At 34.5% G+C, this 13,445-nt stretch overlaps 1 protein-coding gene across 3 annotated transcripts in view; it reads right to left on the bottom strand.

The window, feature by feature from the left end:
* Window positions 1–13,445, bottom strand: part of LOC129271435 (uncharacterized) — a 30,074-nt gene that overhangs the window by 4,119 nt on the left and 12,510 nt on the right. For all 3 annotated transcript variants that reach the window (XR_010293390.1, XM_064098530.1, XM_064098534.1), the window contains exon 5: window positions 8,258–8,413. Coding sequence is in view for 2 of the 3 variants with exons in the window: in XM_064098530.1 (XP_063954600.1) it covers window positions 8,258–8,413 (156 nt within the window). In the remaining variant the exon portion in view is untranslated. The remainder of the gene's footprint in view (window positions 1–8,257; window positions 8,414–13,445) is intronic.

Here is a 13,445-nt window from a genome sequence, read left to right on the forward strand (position 1 = left end):
GCGCACGTATCCACCTTGCTAGGTACTCAAGGCGCTCCTATATTACCCCGGCTAAGCTAGTCTACCGATTCTGGTGCGCACAGCCTTTTGAGGAATTACTTCCTGCCGGTACCCATTTACCTCACCTGGATCGAGTGCAGCACAGTGTGGATAAATTTCTTGCTGAAGGAAAACATGCCATGGCTAGGATTCGAACCCACGACCCTCTGTTTGAAAGGCGAGAGTCAGAACCACTAGACCACGACGCGCCCACGACATAATGATGGTCACTGCATGTTATATATCTATTTTATCTGTTATATTTTATGTTTTTGATTGTGAACTCACATTGTTTATAGTCTTATACTACATTGTACGCTAAAACGGTCAGACAAGGCAAAATTTTATTGAATTCCATGTAAAATTTGATTTACTTTTTAGTGGCTGAATGCTACGTGTGATGGCAGTACACTGCCCATGCTATACACAAGAGAAATACAGTGTACATGGAATGATGCCTATTATAGTAGACCGGCCAAAACGATTTTTTATACTTTGGACGGCAAAATTTGTTAAAGCTTGCTAATGCTTGGCATCCCAGCTAATTGTCTTGCAAAAATACCCAGGAATAGCGTACGGCCGGATGCCAAGCGCATTTTTGCGTGAAAGTGTCATTTTTAGCGTAAAATCTGAAAGACTGTCGAGAATCACGCATTTTGATATTTTGACGGATTATCATCATATTTTTTATTATCTTTGATATGGAATTATTTTTATTCAGAGTTTCAAATTATAAGTCTACTAAATAAGCATTTCAATTTGGAATATTACACACACATATATGGCACTATGAAATATAAAATTGTGATTTATTCAAAATAAAAGTTTGTGAAAACTATCAATGGTATAATGTTTGTGCTCTGCATCTCAATTTCGTGTGTAATATTCAAATTTGAAATGCATATTTATGAGACTTATAACTTGAAACTCTGAATAAAAATGATACCATATCAAAGATAATAAAAAATATGATGATAATCCGTCAAAATATCAAAATGCGTGATTTTTGACATTCTTTCAGATTTTACGCTAAAAATGACACTTTCACGCAAATTGCGCTTGGCATCCGGCCGTACGCTATTTCTGGGTATTTTTGCAAGACTTTTAGCTGGGATGCCAAGCATTAAAAAATTTTGCCGTCGAATCCTTATCTAGAGCACTTTTTGACGTTTGGCCGGTCTACTATATTGGATATTCTGATCTACATGTAGTTGCAGATGATGATTTGTTTACAACATCAATAATAATAATAATAATAATAACAATAATATTAATAATGATAATAATAATGAAAATTTATATGTTAATAAAAAATAGTTTTTTTTTTCCTAAAATTTATAAAAAAATCATAAAATGTCTCTGAGAAAATGCCAATTTGAAGAATCTGACAAACTGGGATGCTGCTTGTGAAATGTCAGATCTTAAAAAAAAATCAGAACTTTTAATACTCTCTGGTGGATTTTCATCAAAAGCTCCATTAATATGTTCCTGTCATTCTGCTTTTTAATCAACTTGACATCAGGGTGGTATTCCCCCTAAAGTTATGAATTATATTGACATCCTTTTAATATCTGGTATTCCCCATGAAATCAATAAGATTTTATTTTATTTTATTTTATTTCAGCATTTTTCCAACAGAAATAATTAACAAACATAATGTACAACATAAAGAAAAAAATAGTGATACATTTCTTTTTACAAAAATAAATACAAATAATCATTCATTTGCAAAAATGTATATAGATAGTATTAGTTTGCAATATTATAAGTTGTACTTTGTTGAGTAGACAAAAAAAAAAATGCTGGAGACCGCTACCATTAGCAGTGCTTGACTAGGGTAGCGGCCTCAAAACGTATTAGCGAAATAGACAAAAAAGAACGAAGTACAAATCAAGCATTGACTTAAATTAATTATAAACAGATATTATTAATACGATATTTACATGCAAGAACCTTGTATGCCTGATATTATGTGCACATTTGACGTATTTGCATGTTTGTGCATGTGCAAACGTGTGCGCGTGTGCAAATGTATATTTAAAATTGTATGTGTATGTATAAGTGTGTGTGTGTGTTGAGAGTGTGTGTGCGTGTCGGTATATGAGGGTGTGGGGGTAGTATTAATTAGGAATTATTGAATGGTTCCAGGATACAGCTTGAAATGATAGAAAAGTTTGATACTATGACTTAACTTTTTTCATTTTCTGATGTAACAGTTTATGAGATCAGATAGAAATTAAAAATTTACCAAGAAAATTGAAAATTGACCAAGACCCGTAGAACTCTTTTTATATATATGCATAAATTATTCAGAATTGTATTTGCGTGTCATAAATTTTTTAAAGGATGATTTGAATGAGTTAAGAGAGGGACATTGTTTCAAGTATTGTGGTAAGGAATTCCAGGTATCTGGTCCATGATGGCGAACTGATTTTTGAGCAAGAATAAGTTTGGGGTTGTGTAGATGATAATCAGAAGAGTGGCGGGTTGGATATGCATGTATATTTGAATTTAAATTGAATAATGATGGAAGATTATTGTAAGTGTATCTAAACATAAATATACCTGTTTGTAGAGTGTGAATATCCTGTATTTTAAGTGCATTTAAACGCTGAAATAGAGGTTCTGTGTGGGAAATATAATGCGAATGAGTAACGTTACGAATTGCTCGTTTTTGGAGAAGTAGAAGAGAGTTTATTTTCGTTATACTACAGTTACCCCATACAATATTGCAATACATCATATGTGAAAGTACTAGGGAGTTGTATAGAACCAATAATGATTTTTCAGAAAGAAAGTCTTTTAATTTGTAAATTATTCCTATGTTTCTTGATATATATGTATGTACATTGTGTATGTGTTCATTCCACGTTAGATTGGAGTCAATTGTTACTCCCAAGAATTTGGTAGAGTGCTTTTCAGTAAGAGGTAAACCGTCAATTGATAAATTGGGAGCTGGTAAGTGTGGATTAGCTTCTCAAAAGTGTATAAAATTGGTTTTGCTTATGTTAAGTGAAAGTTTGTTTGTTTTAAACCATTGGGATATTTTAGAGAGTTCTGAATTAAGAATATGAGTTAGAGTATCTAAATTAGCATGGGAATAGAAAATACTGGTATCGTCGGCAAAAATTATGAAATTTAGAATTGGGGATGAATTTATGATATCATTAATATAGATAATAAAAAGTAGGGGTCCAAGAATTGATCCCTGTGGTACGCCGCACTTGATATTTTGTTTTTGTGAGTTTTGAGATTGGAAATGTACGTATTGTTGTCGATTATGTAAATAGTCTTCAAACCAGGATAGTGCTTGTCCCCTTATTCCATATGACTTTAATTTATAAATTAATATTTTGTGGTCGATTGTATCGAAAGCTTTCGAAAGATCCATGTAAATTCCAATCAAATGTTCCTTTCTGGTGAAAGCTTCAATGATTTTGTCGTACATATATAATAAGGCATAATCTGTTGAGTGTCCTTCTCTAAAACCGAACTGATTAGGAATAAAAATATCATTGTTTTTCAGAAAAGTAAAGAGTCGTTTATAAATAATTTTTTCAATAATTTTAGATATTGATGGTAGTAAAGATATGGGCTTGTAATTGCTGATTAAGGAGGAATCTTTTTTTTTATAAATTGGTATTACTTTTGCGAGTTTCAGGGAATCCGGGCATTTGCCTGTTAAAAGAGAGAGATTAAATATATTGGATAGTGGATGAGCAATGTAATGAATAATTTGTTTAAGCAAATAAACACTAATTCCGTCATGCCCACAAGACTTGCTAGATTTCAGTTGTTGAACAATACTAATTATTTCAAGTTCATTAGTTGGTCTTAAAAAGAGTGAGTTTTCACATGCTGGAGATAGGAATTTAGTGAAATGTGAATCATTTACATGAATGTTTGAGGCCAGATTGGGACCTACATTAGTGAAATAATCATTGAATGCATTTGAAATTGTTTTTGGGTTAGTAATTTCTTGACCATCAACATTAAAACTATTTGCAATATCATGTTTTTTCTTACCTAAGAGATCGTTGACAGTTTTCCATAAAAAAGTAACATTATTTGCATTTTCCTCTATATTTTTTTAATAGTACAGTTTTCGAGATAGACGAATAATGGATGTCAATTTATTTCTATATTTTTTGTATTTGTCAAATTTTACCTTACATTGAGTTTTTAGAGCTTGCTTATAGAGTTTATTCCGTGTTGATATTGATCGTTTAATGCCCTTTGTGATCCATGGTTGTTTATTCTTTTTAAGGACCTTATCTTTTACAAGAGGTATGTTTTTGTTATAATAATGTAAAAGTTTTTGAATAAATATTTCATAAGCAACATCGGCGTTAGTTTCGTTCAATACTTCATTCCAATCTTCTTCAGCTAAATCAGTTTTTAGTGCATCGATGTTGCGTTGGGTTTCTTTTCTGTGCATTTCTTTTTTGTTTTTATTTGTATGTTGTTGAATTTTAGCTTGATTAGAAATAACAAATATAGGTAAATGGTCCGAAATGTCAGAATAAATTATGCCATTTATGAAGTTTTTGTTAGTTACATTTGAAATGATATTGTCAATGAGGGTTTTAGACGTACTTGATATTCGTGTCGGATTACTAATATGCGGGTGGAAAGAGTATGAAAGCAATGAGCTAATAAATTTTAGAGTGTAATTATTGTCAGTATTAATAAGATTAATGTTATAATCTCCCATTATGTAAATGTCTTTATTTTCCCGAGAAATAAAACTAAGACATTGATCGAGCTTATCTAAAAACAAATCAATGTCACCATTTGGGGGTCTGTACACATTACCTACGATTATGTTTTTATTTTTACTGTTTAAAATTTCAATGAAAATATCCTCCGTGCCTTGGATATGTATATCTGCCCTTACTTTAAAATGTATATCATTGCGCGTGTACAAGGCAACGCCACCCCCTTTACCATGATCATGGTCAGAACGAATCATTTTATAATTATCAATGTTAAATAGAGGTGGTGAGTTTTTGTGCAGCCAAGTTTCTGATATACCGATAATAGAGAAGGGGTAATTGTTAATATTGGAAAGGAGTAATTCAATCGAATCAAATGATTTATTTAAACTTCTAGCGTTGATGTGCAAAAAACCTAAAGAATGACTAGACAAAATATGATTTTGGTCACTAGCAATGCTGTTAAAAGATGTGTTGGTTTCGGTTGTAGTAACAGAATCATTCGGTGAAACGTTGAATTTATTATTAAAATCTTCTATTGTGAAATATTTACTTTCTGAGTCTATCATGTCTTGGTCATGCATGCTTTCGTCACGGGGTATCATTTAGACTTTTTGAATGAAACCGTATTGTGGATGAAGAACTGTGTTGTGAACTGAGGGTAGGTGTGTGTGAGTGTGAGTGTGCGTGTATGTGTATATGTTGTGGTTGGTAGATTGTGACGGGTTGTGCGAGTGCGGGAGTGAATGTGTGTGCGCACGGGTAATAACAGGGGAACATACTTGCATGGAGTGATATGATGCATGACATGAAAAACAAGCGGCTTGGGCACGATAGAATACCATGTCCAACTGAGATGCTCCTTAAGTGGATTTTTGTAACTTGCAATAGGAAAAAAAACAAAAAACTCTACTTAGCTTAGAAATACAAATTGTTAAGGACGGTCGTAAGCACCGAGTGACAGTGGCGGACCGCGACCCGGAGGAGACAAAGCACCGGAGGGGCACAGCATTGTTCACAAACAATACAGTGCCCCTCCAATGCCCCGTCTCCTCCGGGTCAGGGTCCGCCACTGCCGAGTGAATTAATTCAAATAAGTATGATAAAATTTATGTTTACGACAGTCTATCCTCTCCGCCAATGTGTACCGTGTTTTGTTGGAATATGGAAAAAAAAGTTACCAGGCATTTTTATTTTTGTATAGGTTTGGTTTCAGAATCTATACATATTAAGCATATAACATGGTCAAAAAGGATTTGGTGGAGAAGTTAGAATTGATAAAACTCTGGAATTGTTTCCTTTGGCTAGTATTCGTTTAGAGACTCATGTAACAATACGAGAACACGCTCGAAACGCTTAAGAACATGAAACATTTGATGTGGTTATGCCTCTTAAAACGAAAAATGATCGTTACTGTAAATACAAAGAACAGTCTTGGTAGGGCTTGTATTATTATACATCTCCACATGGATGGAATACCGGAGCCTGCATAAAGCACTGAACGCTAAATTACTAAATTAAGTGTCTCCACTCTGATAAGCAGAAAGAATGGAAAGCGTTTCACACCTCATGGCAATCTTGCTGATTTGTGAAAGGGTATACAGAGCATGTCTTTATCAAATGGCCAGTACTGATCTGGCTAAGTTTGTTTAACAAGGTATTATCCCTATTTTGAATAAAGTAAATATCCCAATTGTTGATTACATTTATACTTGTAGTTATGCGACACTAGTTAACAAATGCAAGTAATTGTGAGATTAATAGGGTTTCTTATAGCCATCGTTCTGTATTTGGTATTAGCATGTCACATATCTTCTTTTTTTTGGGGGGGGGTGCTCCATAAATAGAAGTATCAGCTTCTTCTCTCCTGTAAGCGGATAGACACTTAAAAAAGTACATTATGTTATGAAATATGGCTTTATGATATAATATATATAGAATTTGGTTATAGGTTTGTTTTATACCGGTGTATAACCGGGATCAGGTATAAAGGAAAATCATTTCAGGTAAGTATACATGATGCATAAATCCATTCACAAATCCGTGATTCATAAATTCATTTTTGCACATGTACATGTAGATGAATGTGTTACTGAAAAAAAAAACGTATTTTGTAGCTCAATGAATTTAAATAAAACAATCCATACATCACTTGTAATGATATTTAAGATATTTATGTGAATTTATGGCAGTGATTAATCGGTTTTTTTTGCCAGTTAATATCACGAACCAAAGATTACCAATGTTCTTCCAGTACATAAGAATCTGACAATGACATGTTTAAAAGGACATATTGAATGAAGTTAGGGATTGAATTGTGTGCAATCGGTTGCTGAGATCCTGACAATGCTCAAATCCTATAATGCAAATCCCCCTAAATCCTGAAATTACTATCATTCACCCTGTATTTCATCGCACATCCTGTAACTGCAAAAGGCTACATGATATGCCCTGTATTTTTTTTACTTTTTATTCTGAGTATTTAAAAGCAAAATATACATATATACAGTACAAGTCTGATTTTAGATGTTTGAATGGAAACTACATGTTTTCCATATGTAGTCAATTCAAAATTTTAATATCCCATTCTCTTTGCCATATTTTTGAATATGTTGCAGGTCCTAAATAGGGCAAGGTTTCTATATATCAGGCATATTTCGATACAGCACAATGGCGGAAAAATAAATAAAAACGGGCACGACAGATCTCCAAAGCCAATGTGAGGGGCATGTAGTGTTTTCAGAGCGCCTCATCAAAGTTCATCAGTTCCAGGTATTTTCTCATTTTTCTGATTGGGAAATTTGCCCTGATCTACATGTACCCCGATCAGAAAATACCCAGCAATTTTGGCAGTGTGAAGCAGATTACGCGTTAGAAAGAAAATACCAGTTAAATAGTAGGTACTTGTTGTTGAAATTACAAGAACTTTTGCGGGTATTTTTCCAAGGTCGCAGGTATTTCGGCAGTGTGAAAGCAAATTACAGGAACTAGCATGTCGTTGGGCACGGGGGCCGTGGGTGGCTGCTGGGCTAGCGAATTTGATTCCCACACCTTGCTTGCTTGGTGACATGACATTTTCTCCTGTGGCAATTGCTCAGGGCTTATTTCATCTATTAAGATGTGGGGTTAGGGTTAGGATTACAATGGGGTTTTATGTTAGGTTTAGGGTAGGGTACAATGTTAGACCCAGGATTGAAGTTGGTCATTTGATACATGTGTGGAATTTACAGCGGAGCAAATGTCACGAAACCACCTGCTTATCAGACCATACTGCGCATGCTAGTAACTTTGAGAACTTTAACACCCAAAAAGTGACTTCTTCAGGTTGCTTTGAATGCGGAAAATAATTATCGGGTATTTTCGAGCCTGAACAAGTTCTCGTATTAAATTTGACGGTTACTCTGGTGATATATGAAGTGGCCTGAATATCATACTTCTGAGACTCTGCATTATGCACTACATGAAGACCATGTATTTGTGTCTGCAAAGTGATCTGAGCTTACCGCCTGTGTGAAGTTCGTCATCAGTTCATCAGTGCCTTGGGCTCGAACATCATCATAAGATCGCAGATATGGGGTGTCGAGGACAATTGCACCTGTGAAGGACCCTCTGACTGGAGGGCCGAATGTTGTGGGTGCCGGTGTCGGCTGGGTTGTTGTCTGAAATGAGAAATGACAAATTTTTCAATTCTTAATAGGAACTTCGAAAATGGAGGAAGGGCGACTGCCGTTAATCTGGGGTGAATCCAATTACCCTCGTTCAACGGAGACAAAATCAGATCAGACTCTGGAATACTGACCGACTGACTCCCTGGTCAACCTTGCACTGCTAGTGAAAGCTTTTTCTTAGAAATTTAATTGTATTTTTCTGCAGTACGTGCATTAATATATTATCAATGCTTTATCTTGGAAAGAAATGTGGCCAAGTTTAATTCCTATAACCTCCAGACATCCTTCTGAATATTTTTGAAGTTATGAACCTAAAATGTGTACACTGGGATTTATGTTCAGTTATCACAAATTTTAGTTTATTGTACTTAACTCACAGTATACCAAGGTAATCTTTTCTTTTCAAATGGCCCTTTTTTCTTTAATTTATTTTGTATCAAATGTACTGGGAATTAAAGAGGGCAAGTCATCATACATTGTATGCCCCTCCCCAAAACAGATCTTATAAATAGGGCCTAATTTTTATGGTAATTATAATATTTAAAGGAGAATGAAACTCTTAGAGCAAGTTAGCTTTTGTGAAAGCAGAAAAATCAAAGAATAAGATCAACAAAAGTTTGAGTAAAATAGGACTAGCAATAGAGAGTTATGAGCATTTGAATGTCGAGATCACTAATGCTATGGAGATCCTCCTATTGGCAATGCGACCAAGATCTATGATGTCACAGATGAACAACTCTCCCCTTTTGGACACTGAAAATGTACCCCAAAACATCTCTTTTTGCTCATTCTAATCATATGACAACGATTCATCAATGATATAATGTTGTGAAACCTCTGTACTTGTCCTCTCATAAAGAGAACACCTCACCTTGTGATAGACTCTATAAAAGTGAGAATATAAGTGAAATAAGTACTAAAGTAATGAGGGAGTTGTACGTGTGTGACATCACAGATCTTGGTCGCATTGCCAATAGGAGGATCTACATGGCATTAGTGATCTCAATATTCAAATGCTCATAACTTTCTTATTATTCATTCAATCTTCCTCAAACTTTCAACAATATGTTTCTTTGATTTTTTCTCTTTGATATGGATTCAGCTGGTTTCAAGGGTTTCATTCTCCTTTAAAACTAGTTGTTTGAATGCACAAGGTGAAGAGAAGTCCACCCCAAAATAAGAAAATTTTGTTATGTGCATACATACATGTATGACATCAAAATAGCACTGAAAATTTTTTCATCAAATTGGATGTACATGTAAATGAGAAAGTTACAGCATTTTTAAGTTAATGTTATGCTTATTTTTTTGCAAAACAATTACACTACATGTATATATGCACTACTCAGTGTTATACATTATAAGAGTCGATGTCCCTCAGTCACTATTTCTTTTGTTTGTCTGTTTGTTTTTAATTATACAATATTTCATTTTCTACTAATATGACAATAAGGACCAATATGACTGAACTATAGAATGTTAATAAAATGGTAATTCCACATGTTCAGGGGAAAATAAAACTTTCGTTTCATATGACAATGAGGAGAACTAAAATCAGGACCCTCATTTGCATACCGACCAGGATGTTCAACTGTTTTGTGAAATTAAGCAAAATTTTAAAAATGTCACAACTCTTTTATATTATTTTTATGTAAATCTAATTTTAATGTCATTTTCAGGGTAGCTGGATTTATCTCTTTTTATTCATATCAACTTTTTGTTGGGTGGACTTGCCCTTTAAAATATGGTTTTGCTTTATTCAGATACGGGTACAACGATATGTAAATTATTTCATTTCAAAATGTAATTTTCATTTGCAAACTGCCTGTGCATATTGTGGTGTGAAAATTTAGCAAACCAATAGTATAGAAGTTGAGGGATAGTACATGTATGTTTGTATAGATTTTTGGTCTTGACACAACAGCAATTTCAAGAACTTTGCTAGCAATGTTTTATAAAATGTTTGAAAGTAATATACATGGATAATACAAACAGTGTTGTGTCCGAGGACAAAGGCAAGGCCAAGGCCGGATTGCCCGAGCCAACGCCAAGGCTGGCCCACCTGAGGACAAGGCCAAGGCCGGAAGGGTCGAGGCCAGACCGAGGCCGAATATTCCAATACAAGGCAAACATTTTTTTTACAGTACTAGCATGCACATGTGCAAGTCGAGTCTCTGTCACATCATTGTCGGTGCAGCATGCATGCAGAGCAGCTGCGCTGACTGAATTGGCTTTGACATCAAGAATAAAATAGAAAGACAAAAGAAAGTAAGAAAGGAGGGCAGGTGGATGGGCGTACTCGACAGTCCACTCTCTCTCTATTATTTTCAATACTATTTTAGAGAATCTGATGACATTCTGCATTTGCACACCCTAAAATTTTCCCAGTCTTGACCGGCCTTGACCCGAGGATTAACCTCCGTCCTCGAGGACGAGGACGATTTTGTAGCCTTGAGGCCTAAGTCAGCCTTGAGACCCACAACACTGATTACCTCGACCTTCACAACTATTTATACTTTATTTGATGCAAGTACATGTAGACTCTAATGCATGTTGAAAAACCCTCAACCCATCCCCTCCCCAAAAAATATATAAATAATTTTTTTTAATCCTACATCAAACAATTTCAATCATGTTTGGAAAGAGCAACGTGTAAATTGGAATATTGGATGCTAGAAAATATGAGCCAAACAAGGGCAGAGATGTCACAAACGCTTGTAAATGTATCATTTCATATCTAAAGACCTGAAGCAAGAGACTAAAACAGGAAAAACAGGTGAAATGAAAGCAAGAGGAATTTTGGCAAAAGTCCATCGTCAAAGGAAAACAATTATGGATGTTTATTTTTTGAGTTTATAGTGAAGTCAAATGTGAGAAGCACCTCCATGTGTCATGTGATGTAAATTCCATGATGTAATGCTGTTTTCTCAACAACAGCAAATTGGAAATGATATTTGCTTCCTGAAGTTCCTGTAGTCTGGATATCAGTGCATCATTCAGTACATCATCAGACATGTCTTTTCATAATGAAATGGCATAACACCCATCCCATAACAAAAGGAAGTGATTCTGTGGAAATGAGTAAATTTAAGTTCATGAGGAAAATGTGTTACTTGCAAAATGGAAATGGGGGGGGGGGGGGGTATGGGACTCCAGTTCCTTTCATAGCATCCACCATGTGGAGCATACAGGAAATATCCCAACTAAAAAAAAATCAGAGTTGCTTCCTTTTGTCATGCGATGGCACATCCATGATGATATGCTGTACAATATGGGGCCAGCCACTGCGCACATATGATACATGTCATAATTCAACATTTTTACGGTTCCTGATAGCCAATGGATTTTCGTCAGCTCTCCACTAAAATGCAAACCTTCATTCAATATTCTGCTTTCATTAAAACCAACTTGATGTCAGGATGGATTTCCAATGAAAATTCTGTACATACTGTGGCAATACCTACATGTGAATGTATACTGACAAAGTATTAACGAAACATAATGGATTATCTTCTAATGTGTCAAATGGGGTCTGATCCTGCAGAGGCACAGACTACAGCATGCTAACTGATCTGACTTGCACCGCTCCTACATGTAGTACAGTAGCTGATGGGCCTGGGGATTCCCAAAATTTCTCACTGAATCTATTGTTACACTGAGTGTTACAAAATAATATTTTATAAAATGCATACATTTCACTTTTTTACTGCCTCCTGATGACTATTTTTTTTTCTTTCAGGAAGGAGGGGGAGGTAAAATAATGTGTCTAATAAATACTGAAGGTACAATAACAACCATTTTCAATTAGTTGAGAATACAACGTTTCATCATGTTTTGTATTGTACTTCCCGATGAGGGGAAACTGCTTGCATTTGACGTCACAAATAAACAAAAATTGAAATTCTGATAACTTTTGTATTACATTTGATGAATTTTCTTTAAAAAGTCAGTAGGCAGGTCCTCAAAAAGTAGCTTCATTTATTCGAGTGATATTCATGACTAGAGAGGTTTTGCATATTTAATGAGCTGGGTGCGGACCAAAATACCTCTTTTTTAATTCGGTCATTACTGCTCTCACTATATAAAATTTAATAATTTTGGTATCATTGTAAAGAAGAAGAATCATTCTTTCAGGTCATGTGTTTGAATTTATTTAAATACTTTGTGATGTACGTGAAAGTTTTGATCCAACACATGCTACAAAATTATTATTCATACCTGACAAAAGTTGTTTTACACTTAATTTTGATTTGAGCCAAAATGATTCTTTTATCATGATAAAGCTGAAGATCTAAGCTTTAATATGATGATAGGTTGTAAAAGGAGAGGTGTTGGAAATGGGTCAGAATCCACCTATTAATATGCCAAGTATATTTTGCAGCTTAAAAGCAAGAATATTCCAACAGCTTCCACTCCAGGGCCTATCCAAGGTCACACTCATCTATGGCAAGCCATTGCAGACAATATTATTTATGTTCAAGAAGAAAAATTATATGAAACCAAATATGAAATTATATGTTCAAGATGAAAAAAACATGCAACAAATGCAAAATATATGTATTCAAGACAAAAAAATATTCAAGATAGCTACGTAAAATATTAAGGCATGATATATATGCAAGACACAAAAATATATGCAAGGCACAAAATATTTGCAAGACAAAAATATGACAAGACACAAAAATATATGCAAGGCACAAAATATTTGCAAAACACAAAATATATGCAAGACACAAAAATATATGCAAGACACAAAATATTTGCAAGACACAAAATATATGCGAGACACAAAAATATATCCTATGCAAGGCACGAAATATTAGCAAGGCTCAAGATATATGCAAAGCACAAAGCACCAAATATTTGCAAGGCTCAAGATATACATGACTGCAAAGCACAATATATATATAAAAGAAACAAAACTATGTGCAAGAGCAAGACAAAAAATACATGCAAGACTTCATATACATGTACATGTATATAATAAAAAAAAACATAGATGCACTACACAGAATATATGTAA

This window comes from Lytechinus pictus, chromosome 1, assembly GCF_037042905.1.
Source record: "Lytechinus pictus isolate F3 Inbred chromosome 1, Lp3.0, whole genome shotgun sequence".
In the NCBI taxonomy this organism is placed as follows: domain Eukaryota; kingdom Metazoa; phylum Echinodermata; class Echinoidea; order Temnopleuroida; family Toxopneustidae; genus Lytechinus; species Lytechinus pictus.